At 52.9% G+C, this 25,438-nt stretch overlaps 1 protein-coding gene and 1 non-coding gene across 7 annotated transcripts in view; both read left to right on the top strand.

Moving 5' to 3' along the window:
• The first annotated feature begins 4,014 nt into the window (after window positions 1-4,014).
• TRNAW-CCA (transfer RNA tryptophan (anticodon CCA)) lies at window positions 4,015-4,086 on the top strand. Its single transcript has one exon. It is a non-coding gene; the product is annotated as a tRNA-Trp (tRNA).
• A 13,050-nt stretch (window positions 4,087-17,136) lies between these two features.
• SLC47A1 (solute carrier family 47 member 1) overlaps window positions 17,137-25,438 on the top strand; it is a 37,283-nt gene continuing 28,981 nt past the window's right edge. For 4 of the 6 annotated variants that reach the window (XR_016223458.1, XM_089316628.1, XM_070059942.2 and 1 more), the window contains exons 1-2: window positions 17,157-17,324; window positions 25,333-25,434. Coding sequence is in view for 5 of the 6 variants with exons in the window: in XM_089316628.1 (XP_089172754.1) it covers window positions 17,193-17,324; window positions 25,333-25,434 (234 nt within the window). In the remaining variant the exon portion in view is untranslated. 6 annotated transcript variants of the gene reach the window in all.

Here is a 25,438-nt window from a genome sequence, read left to right on the forward strand (position 1 = left end):
ACTTACTGCTTTTTTAAAAAAATTATTTATTTTTTGATGCTCAAAGGGAGACGCGCAATTGACAGGGATATAAATCAGGACGGAATTTCTTGAAGAATTACAGATAAGCTCGTTACAGCATCAGCATAGGTAGCATTAGAAGAGTGTCGCTTCAGCGATGCGCAGGACTTTCTGTTCCTGATGTGTTTCCTGCTGCGAGACAGACGAGCAGGGCTAGGGCCCGACCCCAGCACCTGCCGAGAACCCCGCCGACCTCTGGCAGGTTTGGTTCCCCCTGGGTTGTGCGCGTTCCCTTCAGGATCGCACTTCCCTTTACCTCCTTTGCCTGCTGCCCAAAGTGGGCTCATGTGAACATGAGATGCCGGAGTGGTAACCTCAAGGGGTACAGAGAGGAAGCAAGGTTACTGCGCTTTGTACAAAACAGGTACATCCGTATGCTTAATAAAAGTTCTACTACTGCAGGACGTTAAGAGAGAGACACAGACAGACAGACAGACAGGATTTGACTTAAGTGCCACACAGCTGCACCCCTGCCTCCCTCCTTGCCCTGGTAAGCAGGATTCTAGCTGTTAAATGGACTCTTAGCCACATCAGCCCAACACACTTGCTCTAATCCTTTGATTTAAACAAAAAGAGTTATGTATTTGAAAGGCAGAGAGAGAGAGGGAGAGACATCTGCTGGTTTACTCCACAAAAGGCTGCAATACCCAGGCCTGGGCCAGGCCAAAGCCAGGAGCCAGGAGCTTCATCCCGGTCTCCCACGTGTGTGGCAGGAGCCAAAGCCCTTGAGCCATCTTCTGCTGCCTCCCAGGTGCATCAGCAGGGAGCTGGAATGGAAGCAGAATAACCAGGATTCGAACCAGTACTTGATATGGGATGCTGGTGGTGAAGTGGCTTCACCCGCTGTACCACAATGCTGCCACTTAATCCTTTCATTAATGTTTTTTTTTGAGTATTTGAGTTGCAGACACACACACACACACACATACACACACATACACACACATACACACACACACACACGGGTGGGTGTGGGCAGGGGGAAGAAAGGAGAGACAAACAGAACTCTCATGCTCTGGTTCACTCCACAGATGTCTGCAATGGCCAGGGCTGGGCCAGGTCAAAGCCGGGAGTTGAGAACCTAATCCAAGTTTTGACTCAAGCCATCACCACTGCATCTCAGGGATTAACAGGAAGCTGGAATCAGGAGCCAGAGCTAGGAAGCCACCCTAGTACTCTGACGTGGGATGCAGGCATCTTGATGGTATCTTAGCCACGGGGCTACACACCTGCCCTAAGCCCTTCACTTGATAGTTTCACACTGCACTTCAGTGGTTTACCCACATCATATAACACAACAGTTTTTGGTTCTATATCCCAGGAGAAGAGGGGCCAGGACCCCAAAGCTATGTCCACAAATCCTGGCAGGGTTCCAGACTCCTGAGTGTCACTGGGATTTCCTTACCTGTGGAGCCTTCCTTCCAGAAAGTTCTGGGCCCCTGGCCCTTCCTCACAGTGGCTTCACCGCGTGGCAGTGCTGGAGGGCTTCACAAGGAAGCAAGTCTGGGAGTGACCAGGAGGATGGCCGTTCCCTGTGGCCCAGTGTACCCTGCGCCATCAGAAACAATGAGGCGGTGCCTGATTGTCCCTGGCCACTTGGCCGTGGACTCAGTCCCACATTGTGAGCTGGGCTGACCCTCCACTTCCCAAGGACCAAGACAGAGCCTTCTAACCCTGCTCTCTGACAGTCTGTGGCAGCCCCTCAACCATCACCGTTAGTCCCAAATGCCTGCTATTCTGTTTATTTATTTTTAAATTTTTTCCATTTTAGTTGAAAAGGAGAGAGAAATCTCCCATCTAGTGGTTCCCTCCCCAAATGCCTGCAACTGCTAGGGCTGTGCCAGGTGGAAGCCAGGAGCCAGGAACTCAATCTGGGTCCTTCTTGGGGCTGGCAGGGACCATGTGTTTGAGTCGTCATCTGCTGGCTCCCACACTGTACACAGGAAGGCAGCTGGATGAGATGCCAAGCAGCTAGGGCTTGAGCCAGGCACTCCAGTACAGTAACCAAGACTCTCAGACTCCACTGATGTCACCACCGTGTCACACGCCCACTTGGATGCCTGTCTCGCAAGCTTTCCTGGGAGCACCAGCCACGCACAGCGCCTCTTTTCCTTCTGCAAAGTGTGGGGTCCATCCCCGATCTTTCCTTCTCTAAAACATTATCAGGCCCCGTGAGTGCTGTATTTACTGAATTTGAATGAATCCTGCAGGCAGGGGTGGCTATTTGGCCTAGTGGTTAAGTCCTCAGTTGGGAGGCCTGCATCTCATGTGTACGAGTGCCTGGGTTCCAGTCCTGGTCCTACGGCAGCTTCCAGCTTCCTGTTAGTACACTCAGGGAGAGAGCAGGTGACGGCTCACGTAGTCGGGTTCCTGCCCCCACATGGGTAACCCAAATTGAGTTCCAGCCTTTGAGGGCATTTGGGGATGGGAGCCTGCTTACTCTGTCTCACTTCCTCCCTCTCTCTGCCTTTCAAATAAAATACATTTTAAAAACTGGTTCTTGTCCTTAAATAAGGACAGTACTTTATTATTATTTTACTTAAGAACTTATTTACTCGTGTAGTAGATTGATTTTTCTTATTTAACAGGGAGAAGGAAGTACTGTCCAAAACAGAGGGGTGGGCACCGCGGTGCAGCCACGCCTGGGACTCCCGCATCCCGTATCAGAGTGCCTGGTTCCAGTCCTGCAAGGCAGCACAGCATGACCCAACTGCTTGGGTCCCCGCCACCCATGTGGGAGACCTGGATGGAGTTCCTGGCTTCTGGCTTCAGCCTGGCCCAACCAGAGCTGTTGTGAGCATTTGGAGAGAGAACCAGCAGATGGAAGCTCTCTCTCTTGCTTTCTCTTTCAAACAAATAAACAAAAAATTACTGTACAAAACAGACATTTAAGACTCCCCCTAGTAAGACAATGAACCATTTATAATTAAGCCGGGGGAAAAATATGAACTCACACATAGGGGCAGTGCAAGTGTGGTTATGAACAAACTGTTATGTATGTATAACCCCATCTTAACAATGAAACCTAAAGTCACTGCAAATGGGGTGTTCAGTGTTCTGGGTCTGGACCCAGGTTTCAAAGATACACCTGTGTGTGAACCATCTGCCAATTACGTATCTGGACCATATATTTGGGAACGTCAAAAGTTCGTGGAAAACGGAATGAAAAGAGAAGTTTAACAAGGGAGGAGACGCGACGAAAAGGCTACGCATAGATTTCAGAACTTTATTTTTGCACCAAAATAACTTATTTTTTAATTCCAATTTTGCACGATTTTTTTTAAGTTCCTTGGGATGGACCCGGTAAAAATCGGGGAGTAAGAGCACAACACAGCAGTAGCAGGGGTTGTCTGGGGATTTTTTTTCAACTATCATTTTCTTCCATATGACGATTGATTTTCCTCAGATTTTTTATGTGTGTGTGTGTGTGTGTGTATATATATGTATATATAAACAAAATTGTTGCCCCTTCGAGCTTATGGAGTTTTTTCCTGGCAGTTTCTTCCCGCCTTTGGGGACCGGAGCGGGGCGCCCGGCCCCGCACCCCGCCTTTGAACGCCCTCGGGCACCGCCGACGCCGCGACCGCAGCCCCGCGGCCGCCGCCATGTTGCGAGGCGGCAGCGGGCCGCCCTCAGGGGCTCCGTGTGCCCTACAGCCCGGAGTCCCTTCGTTCCGGGGGTCCCCGCGTTCCGGGGGTCCTCTCGCTCTCCCGCGCCCGAGCCCACCGCCTCCCGCAAGCCGCGGAAGAAGCCGAGCCCGGCCGCGGCTGCTCCCGCCTCAGCCGCCTCCGAGGCGGCCGTTCGCGCGCGGCCGAGCCGCCGAGCCTCCGGCGCTCCGCCCGGGAACCTGCGCCATAGCTCCGGAGGGAGCGCGCGGGCCGCTCGCACCTTCCCGGCCGCGGGCGGCGGCGGCGAAGCGAGGCCTTTAACGACGCAGAGCCCTCCGCTTAGTGTGACCTCGTGGCGCAATGGTAGCGCGTCTGACTCCAGATCAGAAGGTTGCGTGTTCAAGTCACGTCGGGGTCAAAGTTGGTTTTTTTCCTTGCCCGCTCCGGAGGAATGCAATGAATAAAAATAAAGTCCGTAAGCGAGAAATTGGGGCGTTAACAACCGAGATTTGTGGCTAGAGGCAGGGAAAATAGTGCTCCTTTTTCCAGAAGAAGTTTCTTTCTGTTAACCCACAGGAGGTCCTGTTAAGCTGCAGAGTGTCCCCATCTGGCCCAGCAGGTCCCAGTGACCTCAAGGCCACGGCCTCTTCCCCTTCCAAGTCTCCTGTGTCTGCTGGGGGGGGGGTCTCCCTCTTTTTCCTCGGTCCACTTTAAGGGGCTCCTGGTCTCTCAGGGGGGTCATTTCCCTCATGCCTGGATTGCTACCCCACTCTTGGAAGGTCGGATATTCACTTCATTACTATGTGTAAGTACTTTTGGTTTTTCACTCAGTAGATGTATGTGTGGAAAACAGTTAAGTTGCATAGAAAGTTTACTCATTCCAATATGGTAATACTGCTGGAGCACCCGTATTCAAGCACAGAGATTTTTACAGACTTTTGGAATTTTGCATGCACATAATGAGCCGTCTCCGGAGTAGGACCCAAGTTGAAATGCCAAATTTATGTTTCATATGCTATACGCTGTATCCACATAGCTTGAAGGTGATTTTTTTAAAAAATATTTATTTATTTTGAAAGTCAGAGTTCTATATATATAGAGAGATCTTCCATATGCTGGTTCACTCCCTAGATGGCCACACTGCCGGTGCTGGGTCAGGCCAAAGCCAGAAGCCTGGCGCTGCATCCGGGTCTCCCACATGGGTGTCAGGGGCCCAAGCACTTGGGCCATCGTCTGCTTTGTTCCCAGGCCATCAGCAGGGAACTGGCTTGGAAGTGGAGCAGCTGGGACTTGAACCGGTGCCTATATGAAATGCCAGTGTGGCAGGTGGCAGCTCTACCTGCTCCGCCACAATGCAGCCCTGTGGTGATTTTATATGCTGTTTGTAGTTTGCATTTGAGGGAGACTCATGTGCGGTCAGGTGTGGAATTTTTCACTTTTGGTGTCATGGAGGCACATTCTCCCTTTTTCTTTCTTTCTTTTTATTTTTTAAAATTATTTATTTATTTATTTATTTTATTTCTTTGAAATGGAAAGAGACAGGCCGAGAGGGCTCTTCCATCTTCTGGCTGACTTCCAAAATGTCTACCATGACTGCGGCTGGGCCAGGTTGAAGTCGAGAGCTGGGAATTTCATCCTGGTCTCCCTGGCAGGAACCCACCACCTGCTGCCTCCTGGGGTGCACATTTAAAGGAGGGCTGGAATTTGGAGGGAGCAGGACCAGGACTGTAGTTCAGGCATTCCTATGTGGCTGACCCAAGCAGTCTTTTTTTTTTTTTTTTTTTTTAAGATGTATGCATTCATTTGAAAGGTAGCAGAGACAAATGGCCACGACAACAGCTGGGACTGGGCCATGCCGAAGCCAGGAGCCGGGAGCTTCATCTGGGTTTCCCACACGGATGGTATGAGGCCCAAGGACTTGGGCCATCTGTTGGTTTCCTAGGCAAATAAGCAGGGAGCTGGATTGGAAGCGGAGCAGCCAGGACTTGAACCAGGCTGGTGTCACAGGCAGTCAGGCAGTGTTTAACCCACTGCACCACAATGCCGGTACCCCCCCCCCCCCCACTTATTTAGTTATTTGAAAGGCAGTGTGACAGAGACCAAGCAGCATATATATATATATATATATTTTAAAGATTTATTTATTTGATAGGGCTGGAGCTGTGGCGCAGCAGGTTAAAGCCCTGGCCTGCGGTGCCGGCATCCCATATGGCCACTGGTTCGAGGCCCGGCTGCTCCACTTCCAATCCAGCTCTCTGCTGTGGCCTGGGAAAGCAGTAGAAGATGGCCCAAGTCCTTGGGCCCCTGCACCCGCGTGGGAGACCTGGATGAAGCTCCTGGCTCCTGGCTTTGGATCAGTGCAGCTCCGGCCGTTGCAGCCATCTGGGGAGTGAACCAGCAGATGGAAGATCTCTCTCTGTCTCTACCTCTCTCTGTAACTCTGTCTTTCAAATAAATAAAATAAATTTTTTTTATTTGACAGAGTTGGACAGTGAGAGAGAGAGAGACAAAGAGAAAGGTCTTTCCTCCCTTGGTTCACCCCCCAAATGGCCACTACTGCCAGAGCTACGCCGATCCGAAGCCAGGAGCCAGGAGTATCCCCCTGGTCTCCCATGTGGGTGCAGGGCCCAACCACTTGGGCCATCCTCCACTGCACTCCCGGGCCACAGCAGAGAGCTGGACTGGAAGAGGAGCAACCGGGACTAGAACCCGGCGCCCATATGGGATGCTGGCGCCGCAGGCAGAGGATCAACCAAGTGAGCCATGGCGCCGGCCCCCAATAAAATAAATCTTAAAAGAAAAAGATTATTTGAGAGGCAGAGTTAGAGAGACAGAGACAGAGAGAGAGACAGAGATCTTCTGCTCCCCAAATGGCCACAGTGGCCGGAGCTGGGCTGACCTGAAGCCAGGAGCTTCTTTTGGGTCTCCCACGTGAGTACAGGGGCCCGGGTACTTGGGCCAACTTCGCTGCTTCTTCCCAGGCTCATTAGTGCGCAGCTGGTTCAGAAGAGGAGCAGCCTGGACTCGAACCAGCACTCATATGGGATGCTGGCACTGAAGACAGTGGCTCTACCAGCTACGCCACAGAGCCAGCCCCCAAGCAGTGTCTTAACTACTGTGCCAAACACCCACCCCAGAGTCTCCCTTTAAAAAAATAAATATAGTCATTGTTATTCATAGAGTCTAATGTTATGAAACATGGATTCAGGCCAGAATTCACTCCACCTGCCTGATCCAAAACCCTCAGATCAGGAAGGTGGTTCCCCAGGAGAGAAGGGCTCACAGCCAGCAGAAATGGAGCTAAACTCTCTGAACAAACACATCTTCTAGTTTCCCCCCAGGCCCGGTCAAATCCACTCCCAGTAACGTTTCAAAGAAAGAGAGAAGGCGGTGGGAGTGCCCAACAGCAACACCGTGAAAGCTCCGGGCTCCAGTTAGGCAACCCTACCTACAGGCTCCGTTGTCCCTGGTGCTGGAAACCACAGCCAGGTCACTCCCCCACAGGCTCTATCTCGGGAGGCCTGGTGTCCTGCAGGACCCCTGGCTCAAAGTCACATGGGACAAGCTCCAGGTGGCCAGTGGGGTCTCGTGGCCAGGCGCTGTCGTCCTGGGCCGTCACGCCCCAGCGGCGCTCCCGAGGCGGGGCCACTGCCTGCCTCTGTGCCTGCCCAACGCCGCCAGCAGTCCAGCCAGCGGTCCAGCCGCCGCCGCGGCCGCAGACGCTGCAGCTGTGGCCGTTTCCACTGCTCTGAAGTTATTTAGATTTCCGAGGCTGAGCAGCTCCCCAACTCTGGTCCAGCTTCTAGTCGCTCGGGTCTGCGATCTGCGCCCTGTGAGCTATGAATGCATCATTCGAACCCTCAACAGCTTTCCCAGCTCTGGTCTCGCCCTAGTTCAGAATCGCCTGGGTCGGGGTTTTAGGTTTTGGGGGAGAAGAGAGCAGAGAACAGGTCAGCGTTGCTGTTGTAACAGCCACCCTCGGCGCACCAGCAGAGGGCGCAAATGGCAAGCCTAGACAAAACAGGACGTCCGCCACCGCGTCTGTTCTCTGCGAGCTGCTGACCGCTCTTGCTTCGGTAGCCCCTAAGAGAATTTCTGGAAAACTCTGTAACCTCTGCACATGTATTAAAAGTGCACCTAACACTTTCATCGGAACTTAAAAATAGTTGCGAGTGCCGGTAAATTGCAAGTAGCAACATTTAAAAAATAAAACCGTTACATCAGTCTTTTAAATATATCCAATAAAATGTATATATAATAATTGGATCCTCTGTCATTTATTCTCTAAAAAAATACAAGAACAAGCTCTTCTTTAATAGACAATTTGAGCCTTTCAAATAAACTTTTCTCAACTTCTGCAGGATGTGGGGATCTCAATTACACTGAAGGGGGAGAATCATTGGCTGACAGCAGACTCCCCAGGAGACGCTACAGAAATTGCCTTCGGGGACACGTGCCTCAGCCGGAGCCACCACGTGGCACTCCGCAGAGCCTTCCTAGGTGTGGGTCCTGCGGGCAGAGCTAAGGCTGTTGGGAGAGGGCTGCAGATAACACTCGGCTGACAAGCGAGCTGCCCGCCCTTCAGGAACACTCAGAAATAATGCGGGGGAGGGGGGGACAGGGCAGGGCAGTGCCCTCCAAACGTGTCCATGTTGCAATGCCCAGATGTTGGAGGAAGGGGCCTGGAGCCTAGGGATGTGGGTGCGTTAGAAGCCAGAAAGGCCAAGGAGATGAATTGTGCTGGAGAGCCTTCCAGCAAGGGATGTAGTTGCTGACACCTTGACTGTAGTCCACCTGTCTCCATTTTGGATCCCTGACCTCCGGAAGTGTGACACATCGGTCTCGTTTCAGCCACTATGTTTGTGGCAATAGAAAACTAATACAAATAGCAAGGTCTCCATCACGGAAATGTTAGGATGATTTGCACAGATGCATCTAGGCCACCTCCAAGGTCCCTTAGAATGGGGTGATTAATGATGGCGTTAACAGCAATGGCTTATGGGGCCCAGCGCTGTGGTGTAGCAGGTAAAGCCACCGCCTGTGGCATCCCCTAGAGGTGCCGGTTCCTGTCCCGGCTGCTCCTCTTCTGATCCAGCTCCCTGCTAATGCTCCTGGGAAAGCAGTAGAAGATGGCCCATGGTGGTTGGGCCCCTGCACCCACGTGGGAGACTCAGAAGAATCTCCTGGTTCCTGGTTTCGGATTGGCCCAGCTCTGGCCATTGCAGCCATATGGGGAGTGAACCAGCAGATGGAAGACCTTTCTCTGTCTCTCCTTCTTTGTGTCTGCAACTCTGCATCTCAAATAAATAAGTAAAAATTTTGAAAAAACAACACAACACCTTATATTTGCATCAATTGATAGAGATTACAGTGCAATTTTTAAAAAATATTTTTATGCATTTGAAAGTCAGAGTTACACACAGAAGGAGAGGCAGAGAGAGAGAAAGAGAGAGGTCTTCCATCCGCTGGTTCACTCCCCAGTTGGCCGCAAAGGCCGGAGCTGTGCCTATCTGAAGCCAGGATCCAGGAGATTCTTCCGGGTCTCCCACATGGGTACAGGAGCCCAAGCACTTGGGCCATCTTCTACTGCTTTCCCAGGCCATAGCAGGGAGCTGGATCGGAAGTGGAGCAGCTGGGACTCGAACCGTTGCCCATATGAGATGCTATGCCACAGTGCTGGCCCCTGAAGTGCAATTTTATACACCTGTTTTCTTTTCTTTTTCATTTTAAAGATTTTTAAATTTGTTTATTTGACAGGTAGAGTTACAGACAGAGAGAGACAGAGAGAAAGGTCTTGCTTCCGTTGGTTCACCCCCCAAATGGCTGCCACAGCCGGAGTGCTGCACTGATCCGAAGACAGGAGCCAGGTGCTTCCTTCTGGTCTCCCATGTGGGTGCAGGGCCCAAATACTTGGGCCATCCTCCACTGCCCTCCTGGGCCACAGCAGAGAGCTGGACTGGAAAAGGAGCAACCGGGACTAGAACCCGGTGCCCATATGGGATGCCAGTGCCGCAGGCGGGGGACTAACCAAGTGAGTCACGGTGCTGGGCCCTATACACCTATTTTCCTCTTGTACTCCCAATGAGTTTATTAATACAGAGCAGCTGGGAATTGTCATTACTTGGTGGTGAGAAATCAAGGTTCAAGGTAAGGTGCCTGGATCCCAGTGGAAAGAACAGGTCTTCAAAGAGGGAGGTGCATTTCTCTGAAGGGAGGAGAGAACCTCCACTTTGACTATGACCGTGTCTAAACAAGATAAGAGTCGGAGAACTCAAGGGGCTTCCATAGCCTTGGAAACTCATGACTGGTGCATAGGGAGATTACTGATGCCATAAACAGGAGTGTCAATTTGTAAAGTCAACAACAGGAGTCACTGTGCACTTACTCCTCATGTAGGATCTCTGTCCTTAATGTGCTGTACACTGAGGCTTAATGCTATAACGAGTACTCAAACAGTATATTTCACTTTGTGTTTCTATGGGGGTGCAAACGATTGAAATCTTTACTTAATGTACACTAAACTGATCTTCTGTAAAAAAAAAAAAAAGAAATTATCAATTCCCAACTTGACTCTCACTGGGATTAAACATGACAATAGGTCTGATCTGATTTCATCATCATTTAAAAAAAATCATCTATTATTTTTCACTTTAAGTTTCTGTGTGGGAGCAAACTGTTGAAATCCTTACTTAAGGTATACTAAGCTGATCTTCTGTATATTAAGATAATCGAAAATGAATCTTGATGTGAATGGAAGGGGAGAGGGAGTGGGAAAGGGGAGGGTTGTGGGTGGGAGGGACGGTATGGGGGGGGAAGCTTTGGATTTGCTTTGGATTTAATTTGCCCTTCTTTTTCTGGTTTGTTAAGGTGGAAGCTCTGATGAGTGGTTTTAGAGCTCCTCTAATATATACATTCAATACTACAAATTTCGCTTTATTTTTAAAAAGATTTATTTATTATTGGAAAGGCAGATGATGGGGAGAGAGAGAGAGAGAGAGAGAGAGAGAAAGAGATCTCTGCTAGTTCACCCCGTAATGACCTCAATGGCTGGGGGTGATCCAGACTGAAGGCAGGAGGTGGAACTCCATCTGGGTGTCTTGCATGGGTGACAGGCTTCCAAGTCCTTGGGTCATCTCCTGCTGCTCTCCCAGGAGTATTGGCAGAAGCAGAGCAGCTGGGACACAACCCGGTGCTCTGCTATGTGATGCTGGCTTCACCCACCTTCACCCAGAGCATTTTGCCACTATCTGAGGAGTGAGCCAGCAGATGGAAGACCTCTGTCGCTCCTTCTCTCTCTCTGTAACTCTGCCATTCACATACATGAATAATTCTAAAAAGAAAAGTGTGATTGAAGCCATATTAATGGCGTCACAGCACCAGCCCCAAGTTCTCCTCTATTACTCTGGTACATTCCACAAGCTTTGATGAGATGTATCTTAATTTTTATGTATTTATGTAGTTCAAAATATTTAAAAATGTGTCTCATGATTTCTCCTTTGATTCATGTGTTACTCAGCAGCGCCTACGTTGGCATTCGCCAAGTCATCTTCATGGGGTTGATTCTGAATTCCATTCCACTGCGGTATGAGCTCAACTCAGTCCTCCTTGACTTTCTGCCTGCTAGTCTGTCCGTTTTTGAGAGAGGGGTGTTAGATTTCCAGATATAATAGCCGATTCATGTATTTCTCCTTGGCATTTTATCAGTTTCCGGCTTGCTTGTTTCCAGTGAGATGCATGCGTGTTGAGGACTGTTCTGACTTCTGTTATTATGGGATGTCCCCATCTTCTCTGTGGTCACACTGACGTTTGCTCTGTCTGAAATTAATATGGCTTCAGTCACACTTTTCTTTTTATATTTATTTATGTATTTGAAAGGAAGAGTTAGAGAGAGAGAAGGAGAGACAGAGATCTTTCATCTGCTGGTTCACTCCCCAGATAGTGGCAAAATGCTCGGAGCCAGGAGCTTCCTCTGGGTCTCCCACGTGGGTGCAGGGACCCAGGGACTTGGGCCATCTTCTGCTGCTTTCCCAGGTGCAATAGCAGGGAGCTGGATTGGAAGTGGAACAGCTGGGACTCGAGCTGGTATCCATATGGGATGCTGGCGCTGCAGTCCACAGCTCTGGCCCCAGCCATGTTCTTTTAAAGGTTGGTGTTAAGGCCGGCGCCACGGCTCACTAGGCTAATCCTCCGCCTTGCGGTGCTGGCACACCGGGTTCTAGTCCCGGTCAGGGAGCCAGATTCTGTCCCGGTTGCCCCTCTTTCAGGGAGTGCAGTGGAGGATAGCCCAAGTGCTTGGGCCCTGCACCCCATGAGAGACCAGGATAAGTACCTGGCTCCTGCCTTCGGATCAGCGCGGTGTGCCGGCCGCAGTGCGCCAGCCATGGTGGCCATTGGAGGGCGAACCAACGGCTAAAAGGAAGACCTTTCTCTCTGTTTCTCCCTCTCACTGTCCACTCTGCCTGTCCAAAAAAAAAAAAAAAAAAAAAAAAAAGGTTGGTGTTAATATGGTATACCTTTCTCCATCCCTTTAATTGTGTTACATGAGAATTCAAAAAGTACATGGGAGGTGTGGGCACGTAGCCCAGTGACTGATGTGCCCTTGTTGCCTATCAGAGTGCCAGGGTTCCACTCCCATCTTTTATTTCTGACTCCGGTTCCCTGGCTATGCAGACTTGGTGAAGCAGCTGTGATGGCTTGAAAAATTCAGTTCCTGGGCCGGCGCCGTGGCTCACTAGGCTAATCCTCCACCTAGCGGCGCCGGCACACCGGGTTCTAGTCCCAGTCAGGGCGCCGGATTCTGTCCCGGTTGCTCCTCTTCCAGGCCAGCTCTCTGCTGTGGCCAGGGAGTGCAGTGGAGGATGGCCCAAGTGCTTGGGCCCTGTACCCCATGGGAGACCAGGATAAGTACCTGGCTCCTGCCTTCGGATCAGCGCGGTGCGCCGGCCGCAGTGCGCCAGCCGTGGTGGCCATTGGAGGGTGAACCAATGGCAAAGGAAGACCTTTCTCTCTGTCTCTCTCTTTCACTGTCCACTCTGCCTGTCAAAAAAAAAAAAAAAAAAAAAATTGAGTTTCTGCCACCACCTGGAGACCAGAATTCTGGCTCCTGGTTTGGCCCAAGTGCAGCCCTAGCCATTGTTTCTCTCTGTCTCTTTTTCTTTGTCTCTGTGTGTTTTACCACCTAAAAGTTAGGCCCAAAGGGCAGGTGTGTGGCACAGAGGATTAAGCAGCTGCTCAGGAGGCTGACTGTGTGTTTAAGTCCTGGATGCTCCACCTTTGATCCAGCTTCTTGCTGGGAAGGTGGAAGATGGCCCAAGCCCTTGGGCTCCTGTCACCCATGTGAGAGAAGCGAATCAGTGAATGGAAGCCCCTTCTCTGTCTCTCACTCTCTGTTGCTTTGCTTTTCAAATAAAGAAGTAAATAAATCTTACGAAACCAGTTTGTGGGAACTGGAGTTGAAAGAGAAGTTTATTTGGGTGCAAAAAGCTTTGGAAAACCCATGCATATGTCAGTTGTCCAGAAAGTTCGTGGAAAATGTGCATTATGAAAAATTATGAATGGGTTCCAAAAGTTTTTTGTACCGGGGCCAGTGCTGTGGCCTAACAGGTTAAGTCTCCACCTGCGATGCTGGCATCCTATATGGACACTGGTTTGAGTCCCAGCTGCTCCACTTCCAATCCAGCTCTCTGCTATGGCCTGGGAAAGCTGTAGAAGATGGACCAAGTCCTTGGGTCGCTGCACCAGCATGGGAGACCCGGAAGAAGCTCCCGGCTCCTGGCTTCAGCCTGGCCTAGCCCTGATCATTCTGGCCAGTTGGGGAGAGACTCAGCAGATGGAAGATCTCTCTCTCTCTCCCAATTCCTGTCTATGTAACTCTGTCTTTCAAATAAATAAACAATAAAAAAAATCTAAAAAAAATTTTTGCCCCCAAATAAGCTTGTCTTTCAATTCCCTTTTCCACGAGCTGCCTAAAGTATGCTCATATAGTGACAGGATTTATAGAATGGTTCGTAGGATCACAGAGGCCCGCTGGGAGCTGGAGGGCCAGGGAGATGGCCGTGTCCTGGGCTAGGAAGACAGTGGCTGCTGGACCAGGGAGGCCGACTGTGCAGGCCTCAGTTCTCCACTGAGGGGCTCTGCCCATGTGCCTGTGCCCTTCAGATGAAAGACTTGGGACTCTAAAGTCCAAGGGCAGCAGCGAGAGAAAATGCACCTGCTCTGGAGGGAAGGTCCTCCTCCTGCTCCCAGCTCCCTGTGGGCCCCCAGCTGACTCGGTGGTGCCCGCCCTACCTAGGCAGTCTCCCCCACCCCGGGGTCCCTGACCCACACGTGGTCTCCTCTGGAAGCATTCTCAGAGGCACACCCAAAGCAAAAAAAAATTTTTTTAAAAGATTTATTTATTTGAATGGCAGAGTTACAGAGAGGAGAGAGGGAGAGGTCTTCTATCCACTGGTTCACTCCCCAAATGGCCGCAACGGCCAGAGCTGGGTTGATTCGAAGCCGGGAGCCTCATCTGCACCACCATATGGGTGCAGGGGCCCAAGGACTGGGGCCATCTTCTACTGCTTTCCCAGGCCATAGCAGAGAGCTGGATCAGAAGAGGAGCAGTCGGGACTCAAACTGCCCATACAGGATGCTGGCACTGCAGGAGGCTGCTGTACCCACCACACCACAGAGCGATCCCTCTTATGTATTTTTTATAAAAAAGCTTTATTTATTTATTTATTTATCTGAAAGACAGAGGTAGGAATTTAGACCTTGGATATGAGCTTAGAACTCTATCCAGGTCACCCATGTGGGTGTAGGGGCTCAAGCACTTGGGCCATCTTCTGCTGCTTTCCCAGGCGCATTAGCAGGGAGCTGGATTGGAAGTGGCGCAGCTTAGACTCAAACTGGCATTCTGTTATAGGACGCCTGCATCCCAAATGCTGGTCTAACCCACTGTGCCCACCCCAGCAAGGAGTTTTTATTTGCTGATATTGTGAAATTACTTTTAAAAGGATTCTCATACATATGTTCTTATTAATATAAAGAACTGGTATTTTTTGTTGAAGAACTTATATATAGCAATTTTATTAAACGTTTCTACTCCATACTAGAATAATACAATGATGAGTGAGAGTTAGCACCTTAGCCTCTTTTAAAAATATTTATATTGGGCTGGTTCCATGGCTCACTTGGCTAATCCTCCACCTGTGGCACCAGTACTCCAGGTTCTAGTTCTGGTTGGGGCGCCGGATTCTGTCCCGGCTGCTCCTCTTCCAGGCCAGCTCTCTGCTGTGGCCCGGGAGTGCAGTGGAGGATGGGCCAAGTGCTTGGGCCCTGCACCTGCATGGGAGACCAGGAGGAAGCACCTGGCTCCTGGCTTCGGATCGGCACAGCGCGCCGGCCGCAACGCGCTGGCCATAGCGGCCACTTGGGGGGTGAACCAATGGAAGGAAGACCTTTCTCTCTGTCTCTCTCACTGTCTAACTCTGCCTGTCAAATAAAAAAAATTATATTTTGGGGCCAGCGCTGTGGTGCAGTGGGTTAACACCCTGGCCTGATTGGCCGGCGCCGCGGCTCACTAGGCTAATCCTCCACCTAGCGGCACCAGCACACCGGGTTCTAGTCCCAGTCGGGGCGCCGGATTCTGTCCCGGTTGCCCCTCTTCCAGGCCAGCTCTCTGCTGTGGCCAGGGAGTGCAGTGGAGGATGGCCCAGGTGCTTGGGCCCTGCACCCCATGGGAGACCAGGAAAAGCACCTGGCTCCTGGCTCCTGCCATCAGATCAGCGTGGTGTGCTGGCTGCAGCGCGCCGGCCGCGGCGGCCATTGGAGGGTGAACCAACGGCAAAGGAAGACCTTTCTCTCTGTCTCTCTCTCTCACTGTCCACTCTGCCTGTCCAAAAAAAAAAAAAAAAAAAAAAACACCCTGGCCTGAAGCGCCAGCATCCTATATGGGTGCAGGTTCGAGACCTGGCTGCTCCACTTCCGATCCAGCTCTCTGCTATGGTCTAGGAAAGCACTAGAAGATGGCCCAAGTCCCTAACCCTCTGCACTCATGTGGGAGACCCAGAGGAGGCTCCTGGCTCCAGATCAGCAGAGCTCCGGCCGTCGTGGCCAACTGGGGAATGAACCAGCAGATGGAAGACCTCTCTCTCTCTCTCTCTGTAACTCTGACTTTTAAATAAATAAATAAATATTAAAAAAATATTTGTATATTTATTTTATATTTGAATAGAGAGAGATACACAGAGAGATCTCGTTCATGCCCCATATGCCTGAAACAGCTGGGGCTGGGCAGCAAGGAACAAGTATTTGAGCCATCACCTGTTGCCTTTCAGAGAGAGCTGGGATGGGAAGCGGAGCCAGGACTCAATCCCAGGACTCTGATGTGGGGTGCTGTGACCCCAAGGCATGTCTTCCCCACTGAGCCAAACTCTGCCCTGCACTCAAGCTCTTCCGGACAGAGCCAGCGAAACACAGACCCTGTTTCTTGGCCAGGGTGACAGATGGTTCCAGAGGTGGTTGAGAACCCTAGGCAGGGCCAATCAGCTTCTCTCCCCATTTCTTGTTTTATGGTTTGGAGCTATAGGGAAGGGAGAGGGCCTTACTTTCTTGCCTACGGGGTGGGAGGGCACTGGCGGCCGCCCTCCCTCGCACCGGAGTGCAAAGTCACACAGGGTGTGGAGAGGGGAGAACGTGAGGCATCTTGTCTCTAAATCCCGGAACCCACACTTCCTGCTCACGGGAGCCAAAAAAGGTCTGCTTCCATTTCCACTGCTTCGGTTGGCTCACTCGCCTGAGAATGAATTTTACATGGCCCAGCGTTGCTGGGGCAGCGGGTAGAGCTGCCGCCTGCAGCCCCGGCACCCCATATGCTTCTCGGTTTGAGTCCCGGCTGCTCCAGGTCCTATCCGGCTCTCTGCTATTATGCAGTAGAAGATGGCCCGCGTCCTTGGGCCCCTGCACTCGTGTGGGAAACCTGGATGAAACTCCTCGCTCCTGGCTGCACCTGACCCAGCCCCTGGCTGTTGGGGCCATTTGGGGAGTGAACCAGGTGAACGCTCACTTGCGCTGCTGGAGGAAAAAAAGGGGGAGCTGTTTGCTCTATCCCGGTAGACTTCCAAAGTTTTTCATGAAACTGGTTCCATTAATGGAGTATGCTAAATCCAAGCCCGTACCAAAACGTGTGCTGAGCCCAGTCTGCAGCCGGGGTACATACAGCCCTAGGACTCTGCCGTCACGTGTTTCAGAGCTCCCCTCCCCCTTGCAACGCCCCGCAGGGAGTCCCACCCTCGGAGGACGCGGCCACCAGCTCGCCTTCCATTAGTTCCCGGGCCTTCCAAATGCAGGAGTTCACCAGCCCTGTAGAGACCCGTGGGCGTCCACAGTGGAGCAGAGGAGCCAGGAATAAATAGACTGTGTTGGGGGGGGGGGTCCCTCGGGCTCCCGGCGCTGGGCGGGCTGGGGGCGGGGACTGCGGTGGGGGCAGGTCCTGGGCTCAGCACTCGGCTCGCCAGCCACAAGCCACACCGCGCCAGGCACATGGAGGCGCCCGTGGAACTCGGGCCCGGAGGCCGGCAGGCCAGCCCTGAGCGCCGCCACTGGCTGCGCTGCCTGGTGCTGTCGGACTTTCGAGAGGAGCTGCGAGCGCTCCTGGTGCTGGCATGCCCCGCGGTGAGTCAGGTGGCCTCAGGGGGAGGCTGCTCCCGCCTGGGGTTCTCGTGGCCCTTGCTGCCGCGTGGGTACCGAGGGGACCGAGGGAGCTGGCCGCTGGCGAGCGGGGGCCTCAGAGTCGGTGCGGAGAGCCGGGTGTGCGTCCCGGTGCCCGGCGCTGTGCACCGCGGCAACGAGCGGACCTGCCTGGCGCAGCCGGCACAGCTGGCACGCGCCCCAGGCGCGCGGGGCGCAGCGCCAGGCCGGCGGCTCCCGCCTCCTGTGTTGCAGCCTCTGCGGGGAGCAGGGACGAGCGCGACCCGGGTCCCTCTCTGGGACCAGGTGCAGCCCAGGGAGGGGGCCTTGAAACGCTCTTGAACTTGGTTTCTTGGAAAACTGGCAGCGAAGTCCCGGAGCTCAGCGGTCTAAGTAATGATTTCGAAACGTAGAGCAGGGAGGTGAGAGGTCTGCCTTGGGTTTAGAAATCCAGAGCTACCAAGAGGGTCCTTCCAAAAAGTCTTGGAAAGTGGGATTAAAAACAAATTTACTTCCGTGCAAAAAATATTTTTTGAAATCTATGCATAAGAGAATTTCAAAAAGTTCACGGAAAATGCTTATTATAAAAAATGCAGGGATTTCAAATTTATTGTGCAAATAACGAACACCTTTTCATTCCATTTTTCCACAAATTGTTTGAAGCACCCTGGTATTTCTTTGAAATTTGGAGTCTGTCCTCTGCCCAGGAAACCAGAGCATCCTACCCCACACTGCCCTCTAGACAACTGTGTTACAAAAGAGGTTTTTTGTTTGTTTGTTTGTTTTAGATTTATTTTGTTTATTTGAAAGGCAGAGTTACAGAGAGAGAGAGAGAGATCTTCCATCTGTTGGTTCACTCCCCAAATGGCCACATTGGCAGGGGCTGGGCCAGGCCAAAGCCAAGAGCCAAGAGCTTCTTCTGGGTCTCCCATGCAGGTGTAGGGGCCCAAGCACTTGGCCCATCTTCCACTGCTTTCCCAGGCCATTAGCAGGGAGCTGGATCAGACGTAGAGCAGCTGGGACTTGAACAGGTGCCCCATATGGGATGCTGGCACAATGCCGGCCCTTACAAAACAGTTTTTAATGGGGTTCTCTTTGGGGTTGAGCTGCTGTTATCTGTGACTTTATTATTATTATTATTATTATTATTAGGTTAAGGTCTTTCTGTCTTGTCTCGTCTAAGTAATATGGGTTTTAAAATCCAGAAGAACCACACAAAATCCAATGTCCTCCTGCCAGTGTGGAGGCAGGAGAGCCAGGTCCTCGCACAGGGAGCAGCAAGTGTGTGTCTGTTGGCCGTGGGCAGAGGTGAAGGGCCGGGTAAGACCCTTGCAGGGGTGATGCTTTGTGGGAAGTGGTGATCCTCGGGCAAGAGGAAGGCCAGGGCCAGAGCCACGACCTGAAAATCCATCCAGTGGGGAGGAGACTGTGGGGGAGGACCCCACAGCTGGGACCTCGAGACCTGCGCTGGTCCCCTGGGTATGTCACGGGACAGCTGCATGCACTGGAGCTATCACCTAACCTCTTCTAAAGAGTTTCTGAACCTCATTCATTCATAGAATGAGGACGGGGACCTCCGCATGGCTCAGAACTCCATCCCAGAGCTGCTGGAGGGGTGGGACTGCTCTAATAGAACCCCTCAAACAGCCGGGAGCTTTCCCAGGCCCAGCCCCTCCCAGGAACCTGGTCCTGTATAGGGGGACCCCTGGGGTCTCCAGGGTCAAACACCAGGGTGATGTTGGGGGCAGAGCCTCTCCTTACTTCCTGTGAATAACACAAGGGGGTCTTCCACACGTTCTTGGAAAATGTCCAATATGAAAAAAAAATCTATGCGTGGGTTTCAAAACACCAAGTAAGCCGGCGCCGCAGCTCACTAGGCTAATCCTCCGCCTTGCGGCGCCGGCACACTGGGTTCTAGTCCCGGTCGGGGCGCTGGATTCTTTCCCAGTTGCCCCTCTTCCAGGCCAGCTCTCTGCTGTGGCCCGGGAGTGCAGTGGAGGATGGCCCAAGTACTTGGGCCCTGCACCTACATGGGAGACCAGGAGAAGCACCTGGCTCCTGCCATCGGATCAGCACGGTGCGCCGGCCGCAGCGCACTGGCCGCGGTGGCCATTGGAGGGTGAACCAATGGCAAAAGGAAGACCTTTCTCTCTGTCTCTCTCTCACTGTCCACTCTGCCTGTCCAAACAAACAAACAAACCACCAAGTAAGCGTATCCTTTTATTCCGTTTTCCAAGATCTCTTTGAAAAACTCCTGGGGAAGTATCTGTGCATGTTGTAAATGTATGTTCCCTGTAGAAGGAAATCGAGAATCGAATCCAACAGAGTTTAAACACTGGGGCATCTCGCAATGGAGAGCTAATTTGGGAGTTTCCCTCCCAGTCCCTGTGGACTGCAGACAGAGGGTGCTGGCACCTGTTTAGCCTCTTAGGAATTGTGTTCTCTCTGTTTTGTCCTGGGGGAAGCCTAGGAAATGGTTTTGGGGGGGAACTGATACCTCGCTCAGGGATTCCATCCATGGCTTCGGCTTGCCAGTAGCACCTCCTTGCCTGGTTGCACCGTGAGTCCTGAACAATAATCCTGAAGCCAGATTCTCCGGGGTCATGGGCTGTGATGTGACGGAGGTGGGCTAGCCTGGGCCCAAGCATCTGAGAAGGCGCTCAGGAACGCCCCAGGGCTGCAGGGCAGAAAGATCTGGAAGGGCTGGGGATGGGCTGATAGAGAACAATCCCAGAACTCATCAGGGGAGTAGCTATGGAACCCCCAATGCTGGATCCCTTCACTCCTGTGCAGAAAGTCAAAAACTGGCCTAGGGGGCCAGCACCACAACTCACGAGGCTAATCCTCAGCCTGCGGCGCCGGCACCCCGGGTTCAGTCCTGGTTGGGGCACCGGTTCTGTCCAGGTTGCTCCTCTTCCAGTCCAGCTCTCTGCTGTGGCCTGGGAGTGCAGTAGAGGATGGTCCAAGTCCTTGGGTCCTGCACCTGCATGGGAGACCTGGAGAAGCACCTGGCTCCTGGCTTCGGATCGGTGCAGCGCGCCGGCTGTGGTGGCCATCTGAGGGGTGAACCAATGGAAAAAAAGGGAAGACCTTTCTCTCTGTGTCTCTCTCTCTCACTGCCTAACTCTGCCTGTCCAAAATAAATAAATAAATAAATAAATAAATAAATAAATAAATAAAAAATAAAAAAACTGACCTGGGGGAGTGGGTGGAAGGGGTTAGGGTACAGATTCTTACAGTCTGAAGCTGAGGCTCAGAGCTGCGTGTTCAGCTCCTGTCCAGGTTCCTGGTTCGTCACTGGAGCTCGTGGCCTTCCTTCGATTGGTCAGTGATGTCGTGCTCATCAGAGGATTTTTTATTTTTTAAGAGTTATTTATTTGAACGCGTTATGGGCAGGGGTTGGGTGGGATCTTCCCATCTGCATGTTCACTCTTCAGATAGCTGCAATGGCTAGGGCTGGGCCGGGCCAAAGCCAGGGAAGCCTGGAGCTTCTTCCAGGTCTCCCATGTGGGCGCAGGGCCCCAAACACTTGGGCCATCCTCCACTGCTTTCCCAGGTGCATTAGCAGGGAGCCGGGTCGGAGGTGGAGCAGCCGGGACTCGAACCGGCCCCCGTATGGGATGGCAGCAGCTTAACCTGCTGTGCCACAGCGCCGGCTGCATCAGAGAATTTTTATGATGGTAAAATGGGCCTCTGTCAGCCAGGGGGTAGTTATTTTCTGCTGGGGTCATGGAGTTCCCGGAAAAGAAACTCTTCCAGACAAGGTTGAACATCCAGATGTTATCTGACGGGGGAAACCTCATGGCTCCTGTGGTTAGAAACCTGGGGGCTGGTTGCCCCGCCCCCTCAATTCAGTGAGTGGATTTTACCAAGGGCAAGGACACTGAGCTAAAGGAGGGGAGGCTCCGAGGCTGGGGTCTGCTGTCGTCCAGGGTCCCTCTCAGCTAAGGCACTGTGGAAGGGCTTGATGACGGAAGAGGCTGGCCGCACCCGGTCAGAACGCACAGAGGCAAAACTGCAGGTCCGACTGCTTGAACTGTGCCCAGCAGGTGCGGGACAGTGCTTGAGGCTACTGGTTAGCGACAGGGTCAGACTCAGCTGGACAAGGCTGCTGGGGGCAGGAGCTGATCCCGGCCAGTGGCGGGAAGACCCCTAAGGGAAGCCGGTTCCTCTGGGAGTCAGGTCCTAGGGTGAATGAGTTTGAGGAGGGCTCCGTGATGGCAACAGCAAGACAGAAGACACCAGGGAAGGGCCAGGGCCCCTCCCTCTGCCCTCACAGTTCTTCCGCTGGCCCGTCCTCACCCAGGCCTTCGGTCATAGCGCCTACGTCTCTCTCAGCAGCATCCACTTCTGCACATTTGCTTTCTCAGCCTCCAAGAGCTCCGGCCCCTCTTCAGCTCAGGCTGCCCAGGGGCTGCACCTTGGAGGCAGCGAAGTCCTCTTCCAACGCACACCTGAGCTGACTCATGCCCGCACCCCTGCGCGTGGGGTTGCACTTTGTGCTGCCGTGGACCAAAAGTGAGCACCCCATGGGAGACCAGGAGTTGAGAATCAGGAGTCTTGGGGGCTGACGCGTCCTCATGGGGAACAAGAAGGGGGCTTTCCGCCTGGCTGCTCTGAGGCCCCCTGGTGCTGACCTTCCACTGCTGAGGGTGAACTTCCAGACATGCACAGGAGGAGGAAGCGAGGCCCTTTCATAATGAGGTGCCGTACCCGGAGCAGGTGTGTGGTGTTGCCCTGCAGGCACTTGGCCCAGGAGAGCACCCTGCCCCGAAGCTGCTAGGCGGCAGGAGTCTCACGACCGGGTTTGCTTGCTGCCACCTGGCCCAAGAATGAGCAAAGGACCCCGGGGACAGAGGAAGTCGGTGTGGCCACTTCCGCCACGCGTTTGGTTCTAAGTGAGCCTGTTCTTCAGACAGCCGTCACTGAGCCTTGTATGGGAACAAACCTTTGTCAGGGCAGCATGCTTCATGAGGGCATGGCTCCAAGGGGTCCCTTGCATGTTGACTGGGTTGTATAGGGTCAGGGATGGAGAGGTGGGGAGGAGGTGGGAGGGGGAGGGGAGGGGGAGGGGAGAGGGGGAGGGGCGTGTTGGAATGCAAACTCCTTGGTCCCATGGGTTTCTCCTGATTTGGGTCAGCACACAGGTGACCCTTCCGTAGTGGCCAGAAGTCCACCCAAAAGCTTTGGAACCAGATGTAAGACGAACTTGCAGGGTGACTGTCCTGGGACGGAAGCTCAGGCTGGTCTGGCTCCACCTGGCCCAGCCTGACTTGTGCTAGCTGAGCGTGGGGTCCTTGCTCTAACCCCGGCAAAGCCACAGCAGCCTGCATAAAGCAGCTGTTTTTGCCAGCACTGAGGTTGAAGGTGCATCTGGGATTGGTGGAGCTCAGCTAGATGTTCTGGCCTTTTGTGTGAGAGGCATTTCACCAGTGCACCCTTGAGCTGGGCATGCATCCCAAGAAAATGTCCTGTCGTCCCCCCCCCCCACCCCCAAGCGAAAATGACGTTCAGAAATGGTACGGTTTGTGATAGCAGAGTCTGGGCGCCTCTCCAAAGGCCTGAGATGGGGGAAGCTGAGTAGAATTTCCCAGAAACCCAGGAAAAACAGCCTGCCTGCGAGACAGGGAGCTGCAGCGTGCGAAAGGTGCTGCCCCTTGGGAAAGGAGAGAACAGATTTTTTTTTTAAGATTTATTTATTTGAAAAGCAGAGCTACAGAGAGGTAGAGGCAGAGACAGAGAGAGAGGTCTTCCATCTGATTGAGCTCCTAGCTCCCAGCTTTGACCCAACCCAGACCCAGCCCCCTAGCTGCCCACTGAGGGCATTTGGGTTCACTCCCCAATTGGCTGCAATGGTTGGAGCTGCGCTGATCCAAAGCCAGGAGCCAGGAGCTTCTTCCAGGTCTCCCACGTGGGTACAGGGGCCCAAGCACTTGGGCCATCTTCCACTGCTTTCCCAGGCCATAGCAGAGAGATGGATCAGAAGTGGAGCAGCTGGGACTCGAACCGGCATCCATATGGGATGCTGGCACTGCAAGCAGCAGCTTTGCCCGCTAAGCCACAGCGCTGGCCCCAGAGGACAGATTTTGTGACTGTGGGCTGTGTGATGGGGAAGATTCAAAAGTGGCCCCAGGTACATACACACAGAACACCCTGTGGCCTCCAAAGTCACCATGTCCAGACCCACCATTCGGCCCCACCGAGTGAAACCATAGGGCGTGCCTACAGGGGAGGTGACAGTGCCTACATCATGGCACCATCCCTTGGTACTGGGATCCGTGGGTGGGTCCTGGCTTGAGATTCTGCAGAATTGGGTTTTTCATGGCAACTTTTTTTTTTTTGAAAGTCAAGGAAAGAGAGAAAAAAGAAGATAGACAGAGCCCTCCTGACTCCCCAAATGCCCCCAGTGGCCAGCTAGGGGGCTGGGTCTGGGTCTGGGTTGGATCAAAGCTAGGAGCTAGGAGCTCAATCTAGTGAGCTCCTAGTGACTCACCATCACTGTGCCCCCCCCCCAGATGTGCATTTGCAGGAAGCTGGACACAGGAGCCGGTCAGGAATGGAACTCGGCCCGGTGTGCCCTGAGTTGGACTCGCTGTCTTAACTGTAAGGCTAAGCAGCTTCCTGGTTGCACATTTTAGTTGAGCCTCTGTCTCTGGCGCTTCACTCCCGTCTTTCTCACGGCAGCTCGCTGTGCAGTATGTTCCAGAAGCGTTCCTTCTGTTCAGTAGCAGCAGGCCCAGCTGGAGGTGAGGTTCACCCTTGGTGTCCATGGTCGTGACAGAGGCCCCTGGGCTTGGTCTGGGAGCTGGTGCCAGGAAGATACACACGCCTCCTCCCACAGTGAGGAGCAGGTGTGCTGGCCCATACCAGGAGGCGAACACTGTCTCTAACTGGATCTGGATTCCGGGGCAGGAGAGGGCGGCCATTTGAACTGTCAAGGTTTCAGGGCTTGGTCAGAGCCTCACATAGCGACCTTGGGATGTGCAGTGCCTGCTGGAGGCAGGGGCTGAGAACTCAGTCATTGGGGCCCCAGAGAGAAGGTCTTGTCTGAGCGTTTCAGAGGAGCCGTTCGCCCTGCAGGGCTGTAAGGACAGCATTGTGGCCGGGCCAGCGGTGAGTGTCACCATCCCCAGAGCAACAGCTTTTGGAGGGGACGCTGTGAACCAGACGTGGCGCATGCTTAGGCAGCTGTGCTGTCCTAGGGGGTAGGGAATCAGATGAACCCAGTCTTTTAAAAGAAAGATTTATTTTTGGGGGCCAGTGCTGTGGTGTAGCAAGTAAAGCCGCCGCCTGCAGTGCCAGCATCCCATATGGGTACCAGTTCGAGTCCTGTCTGCTCCACTTCTGATCCAGCTCTCTGCTGTGGCCTGGGAAAGCAGTAGAAGATGGCCCAAGTGCTTGGGTCCCTGCACCTGCGTGGGAGACTTGGAAGAAGCTACTGGATCCCGGCTTCGGATTGGCCCAGTTTTGGCTGTTACGGCCATCTGGAGAGTGAACCAGCGGATGGAAGACCCCCCCCTCTCTCTCTGCCTCTGCCTCTCTGTGTAACTCTGAGTTTCAAATAGATAAATCAATCTTTTAAAAAAAGAGAATGATTTATTTTATTTATGTATATGGCAGAGAAAGAGAGCAAGAGGGGAGGGGAGAGAGAGAGAGAGAGAGAGAGAGAGAGAGATAGAGAGAATCTTCTATCCACTGGTTGAATTCCCAAATGACCTCAACAGGATGAAGCCAGGAGCCAGGAAGTCCTTCCTGGTCTTGCCCGTGGGTGACTGGGACCCATAGGCTTGGGTCATCTGCAGCTGCCATCCCAGGCACATTACCAGGAAGCTGGATCTGAAGCCGAGGAGCCGAGATGCGAACTGGCACTCTGGCAGCAGATGCCAGCATCATATTCTTGGGCTGCAGTTGATAGAGGCGGGGTCACCCCTGGGTCCCGGCTGTCCCTCTGGTAGCTGGGATTGCCCTCACCTCTGTCCCTCTGTCACCCCAGTTCCTGGCGCAGCTGATGGTGTTCCTGATCAGCTTTGTGAGCTCCGTGTTCTGTGGCCACCTGAGCAAGCTGGAGTTGAACGCCGTCACACTGGCGATCGCGGTAG

Source organism: Oryctolagus cuniculus, chromosome 17, assembly GCF_051225735.1.
Source record: "Oryctolagus cuniculus isolate XC-2025 breed Fujian yellow rabbit chromosome 17, ASM5122573v1, whole genome shotgun sequence".
NCBI classification, from domain to species: Eukaryota; Metazoa; Chordata; class Mammalia; order Lagomorpha; family Leporidae; genus Oryctolagus; species Oryctolagus cuniculus.